This window comes from Canis lupus, chromosome 8 (assembly GCF_048164855.1).
Source record: "Canis lupus baileyi chromosome 8, mCanLup2.hap1, whole genome shotgun sequence".
NCBI classification, from domain to species: domain Eukaryota; kingdom Metazoa; phylum Chordata; class Mammalia; order Carnivora; family Canidae; genus Canis; species Canis lupus.
The window spans coordinates 61,996,687-62,001,686 of record NC_132845.1 but is presented as its reverse complement, the minus strand read 5'-3'; the positions used below and the strand labels follow the sequence as shown (position 1 = coordinate 62,001,686).

The following is a 5,000-nucleotide window of genomic DNA, read 5'->3' as shown; positions in this document are numbered from 1 at the left end:
ACAGCGGTTTTCGTTAAAAAAAAAAAAAATAATAATAATAATAAAAGGAAGAAAACAGAAGAAAGAGGAAAAAGCAGTGTTTCTAAGCCGATCACCTGATTTCGTTGTGTGAGTCGAGCCTGAGTGAGCGGGCACGGCCGGTGGAGCGCCTCTGCTGGCCCCGATGCCCCTCAGTCCATGTCCACCTCCTCGCCCTCCGGCGCGCTGGGTCGGGGCTCGGCGCCGGGCTCTGCGGCCCCGCACAAGGCGGGCTCCCCGGCGGGGCTGGCAGCTCGAGGGCCTGGCCCGGGCGACGGCGCGAGGGGGGGCGCGAGGGGGGACGAATCCGCTCCATCCCCGCCGCCGCCGCCGCCGCCGCCCTCGGCCGCAGCCGCAGCCGCAGCCGCGTCCCGGAAGGGCGCCGGGGTCGGGGCCCCCGGGGAGGCGACGGCGTCGGGGCTGCGGCGCGCGAAGGCCGAGTCCGGAGCGCCGCCGGGCCCCGGGAAGGCCCCGAAGCTGGCCTGAGCTGGCGGCGCGGGCGGCGCGGCGGGCGCGGGCGGCGCGTCCTTGGGCGCGGGCTCGGGCCCCGCTGCGCCCTTGAGCGCGGCCTGCGGCACGAGGAAGCCCAGCGGCTGCGTGATGGGGTACAGCAGGAAGTGGCCCTTGCCAATGAGGGTCCGCGGCGCGCACGGCAGCCCGGGCGCAAAGTCCAGCCCCGCGGCGGCGGCGGCGGCGGCGGCGGCGGCGGGGGCGGGGGCGGGGGCGGCTTTCCGGCGCGGCGGCGAGTCGGAGAGCAGGCTCTCCACGCTGAACGGGCTGGCCTTCGGCAGGCCGGCGGCGCCGCGTTCCGCCGCCGCCCCGGACGCGCACGGGGCCGCGTCCTTGTCCGCGGGGCGGCCCAGCCGCAGCTGCGGGCCGGCGCCGCTTCTTTGGCTCGGGTAGAAGGCGGGGTCGCAGGTGCCCGGCGCGGGCGGCTCGCCCGGAGGTGCGGGTGCGGGCGCGGAGCCGGAGGCGCCGGCGGCGAGCGCGCTGGGGCCCTTGGCCGCGGCGGCGGGCGGCGGCGGCTCGGGCGGCTCCGGGGACAGGCCGCCGCCGCCGCTGTCGCTGTCCGAGCTGGGCGCGCTGTGCAGGGACAAGCCTCCAGGCGAGTGCAGGTGGCGGCTCTGGCTCTTCAGCAGCTTCTTCTCGTGCTTGCGCTTCTTCTTCTCCATCTTCTCTAGTTCCTTGCGCGCGATCTCCTCTGGGTCCATTGGTTCGCCACTGCACGTGGTCGGGTGTGAGTTGTGAGCCGGCCGCCCCGGCCCCTTCTTCGTGTTCTCCTTCTTCCTCCACTTGGCCCGGCGGTTTTGGAACCAGACCTAGAGCAGCCGGATAGGGGAAAGGAAGGTACAATCAGGCAGCAGGCTTGCCGCTGGGGCTTCGGGCCTCCCCGCTCCCCCCAGACGGGCCTTGCTTGCCCCCCGGCTCCGGCCAGGGGTTGGGAGCCAAGGCACGCAGCCGGCCGGCCCTGAGCTGGCTTTCGGCACTCAAGCTGAAGGTTCCAAAGAGCATCTTTTCCACCCAGAAGGAGGTAGATGGGGCCTCTCGGCCGGCTTCCCACTCTGGCTTCTCACCTCGGGAAACTGGGAGCTGCCCCTTCCTTGGGCTCCGCCGGGTCTGGCCCCTGAGGGCGTCTGGTTCCTGGTCGGGAGGCAGGCAGGGAGCAGGGCCCCTCCTTGCCCCTCTTGGCTTCTCACAGCTCCTGTTCTAAGCGGCCTGCCTGGCCTGGTGCTGACCGTCTGGCCTGAGGACCACCAGTGGCTGGGCTCAGCTGCCCTCCACACCTGTCTTCGGCCCCCTGGAGACTGAGTCAAAGGCCAGATTTTGGGGTTTCCCGTGAAGGGAAATCTGGGTGCTTCTTCTTCTAGAAGGTCCTGGGAAGCCAAACTTAGGGGGAGGTTTTCCAGCGGCCTGCCCCCCAACGCACTCGCACACGGCCTTCTTTCTAGGGGCTCCAGGCCAAGGCACCAACACACCCCCTGAAACCAGTTGTGCCTGGCTTAGGCCAGTGGGGGAGACAAACAGGGGAGCAAGAGGCCAGCTGCTAGGCCAGCAGAAGAGGCCTGGGCCCAGGTAGCCTCTTCTATCCTCCCTGCCGGCCTTGTCCTGGGGAGCAGCGGCCCTAGACACTAGCTCCCACACAGCACACACACACACACACACACACACACACACACACACACAGTCAAGTCCCTGATGGGCCTTAGGCACACCACCCTCCCCAAGAGATCGCGATAATTCCAATTCTTTGTTGTGGCCGCGGAGAGACCCCGCACAATAGCAGGCCCGGCCTGGTCACAGGGAGCCTTGCTGGTGCCAACCTCTCCAAGGCTGTAACTCACTCCCTCCCTTCCTTCCTTCCTTCCTTCCTTCCTCCCTTCCTTCTTTCAAATACTTCTGGGTTTTTGTTTTTTGGTGTAAATTCCACGCTCACTTGTCACCAAGAAATGCTCATTATCGTACAGGGGAGAAACGAAGAGGTTTTCACTTAAGACATGTATAAGAATTGGATGAAATGATTTGCAAACAGAAGAGGTCATGAGGGGCAGTGCAAGCACAGGTGGAGAACACCTTTTTAGACAAAGCTGTTGATGCTAAACAGGCGTCGAGCCGACCTCTGCCTCAAAGCCCTACACCCACCGCTGCAGCCGCATACCCCACTCTCCACCATCCCGACGCCAGAAAAAAAGATTTCTGTACTTCAGAGAAACATCTGAGTGTGCACACTTCATCTTGAATTTTTAATCCACCAAATTGATGCTGTATTTTTAAAAAGAATAACGCCAGCAGTCTCTGAATGAAATCAAAGTCCGGTGTGTGTGTGTGGGGGGGGCGGGTGGGGATTGGGGAGATATAACGGAGAGTATATCAAAGATTCAAAAACCTTTGCCCCCAATTTGTTAACTGTTAAGTTTCGGCCTCCTCTTCCTCAGCTAGCCTCCTTGTGCAAAGCCAAGAATAAATACAGGTCTCCATCTGAATATTTTAGAGGCAAGAGGTAAACAAACAAACGCGTTTGCTCCGGCCCGGTGCACCAAGATTCTCCGCAAGGGTCAGGAGGCGCCGGGTCTGACTGCTCCAGGTCTCTCCAAGATCCCAGCCCGGCTGGCGCCCCCCATCCCACCCCTGGGCCGCTGTTCCCGCCCAGCCCTCTGAGACCTCGTGTCGAGACGTCGCCCGACCCCCACCACGCAGCTCCCCGGTTCAGACGCAGCTGCTGTTCTGGCTACTTCGCGGCTGTGGTCGGCCCCCTCCCAAACCGCCTGGGGCCCGCTCCCCGTGAGGTGCTGAGCCCCAGAACCCCAGCACCACCTCCGGGCCGGCGAGCGCGAGGCGGGCTCGGCCGCGGGGCCGCGGTCCCCCACCTAGAACAAAGGCGGGGCCGGCGCCGGGCAGGCCTAGCTGCGGGATGCTGGCTCCCGGGAGGAACTGCGGCGGGTCTTTACCTGCACTCGGGACTCGACCAGATCCAGGCGCAGCGCCAGCGCCTCGCGCATGAACACGTCGGGATAGTGGCTCTCGTTGAACGCCTTCTCCAGCTCCTCCAGCTGCCAGCCGGTGAAGTTGGTGCGGGTGCGCCGCCGCTTACAGCCCGGGCTCTCCTTGTCGGGGTCCCCCGAGTCTGCGGGCACGCAGAGGACGCCGCAGGGCTCAGCCAGGGCCCAGGGCCCCAGCCGCATCCACCCCCTCCGTACCTGCGGGCCGCCGGGGTCTGGGCGCCCTGCGCCGGGGTGGCAGCCCGAGCCTGCCCTGAGCCTGGGCAGCCGGTGCCCGTCCTGCAGCCGCCCGCGCCCCAGCTCGTGCGCCCGACGAGGGTGCCCTACTGCCCACCCCTCCGCGCCCGCCTCGCCTACCTGACAGCTTGAAGGGCTGGCTGTCGCCTCCCACCCCGCAGGCGGCCGGCAGCAGCGGCGTGGGGTTGACCACCGAGGCGGCGGCGGCGGCGCACGAGCCGCTGAGCAGGCCGTCGATGGAGAAGGGCACCGAGGCGGCGGCGGCGGCGGCGGCGGCCGACTGCAGCTGGTGGCCGGCCAGCTCGTACACGTGGTGGTGGCCCAGCGGGTAGGGGAAGCCCACCACGCCGCCCAGCGAGCCCCCGAACTGGGCATGCGGGTGCTCCAGGAGGCGGCCGTCCATCATCTCGCGCGGGGGGCCGGCGGGGCCGGCGGCGGGGCGCGGGGGCGCGGGCCGGGGCCGGGGCGGGCCAGCGGCGGGAGGCGCGGACGGCGGCGGCGGCGGAGACAGGGACCCGGAGCCCTACACATGCTTCGCCCGCACTCCGGCGCTTTACTTTATCAACATCAAGCTCCCGATAATTAGCCGCGGCCCGGGGAATTTGGGACCAATAAGAAGCGCTAATCGGCTCTGACGTCAGAGGCGTGCTGGGTGCAAGGAAACGTTTTCCATATCGATTGCTAATTATACCTGACATGCACCTCAATAAACAGTATCAGGAACTGTCACAACAAGGGGGGGGGCGGCAGAGAGGGAGGGGCGCGGCCGGGCGCTGGGCGGGCGCGGGCTCGGGGAGCGGTCCAGGCAGGGGTCCCCGGCGAGCCCCCCACTCCGGTCCCCGCTGGCCGGAGCCCGCGCCTCCCCCGCCGCGGGCTCCCCGCCCCTCTGCAAATCACTAATAGATTTCCCTTTAAAACATTCACCGGCGTGTTGTGGGGATTTTTCACCAGAAATGCTGTACTCTCTGAACCTTTAAAGTGATGTTGCTCCAATTACAGAGAGACATTGAGCGGCAAATAGACTGATCCAATAATAGGAGATTCATCATCCGCTCTTTCCGAAACTGTCACATTGAATTTAAAACTACAAGGGCTTCTCATCTCCTCTCGGGCTCCAGGCTGCGGGGGAGAGGAGGAAGGAAAGGGAGGAGGAAGAGGAAGGAGCGGAGGGGGCGGGGTGGGGGGGGTGGGAGGAGGCGACTCCAAAAGAGAGCGGCTCCGACAGAATGGAGCGCCCTGTCAATAAAA

General features: G+C 65.9%; 1 protein-coding gene across 1 annotated transcript in view; it reads right to left on the bottom strand.

The window, feature by feature from the left end:
* The window catches only part of UNCX (UNC homeobox), a 4,329-nt gene extending 171 nt beyond the window's left edge, over positions 1-4,158 (bottom strand). Inside the window, exons 1-3 of the mRNA XM_072833987.1 lie at positions 3,873-4,158; positions 3,465-3,640; positions 1-1,337 (exon numbers count right to left, since the gene is read on the bottom strand). The exon at positions 1-1,337 is cut by the window's left edge and continues 171 nt beyond it. Coding sequence (XP_072690088.1) covers positions 171-1,337; positions 3,465-3,640; positions 3,873-4,158 — 1,629 coding nt within the window. The 3' untranslated portion in view covers positions 1-170. The remainder of the gene's footprint in view (positions 1,338-3,464; positions 3,641-3,872) is intronic.
* Between the last annotated feature and the right edge of the window lie 842 nt (positions 4,159-5,000).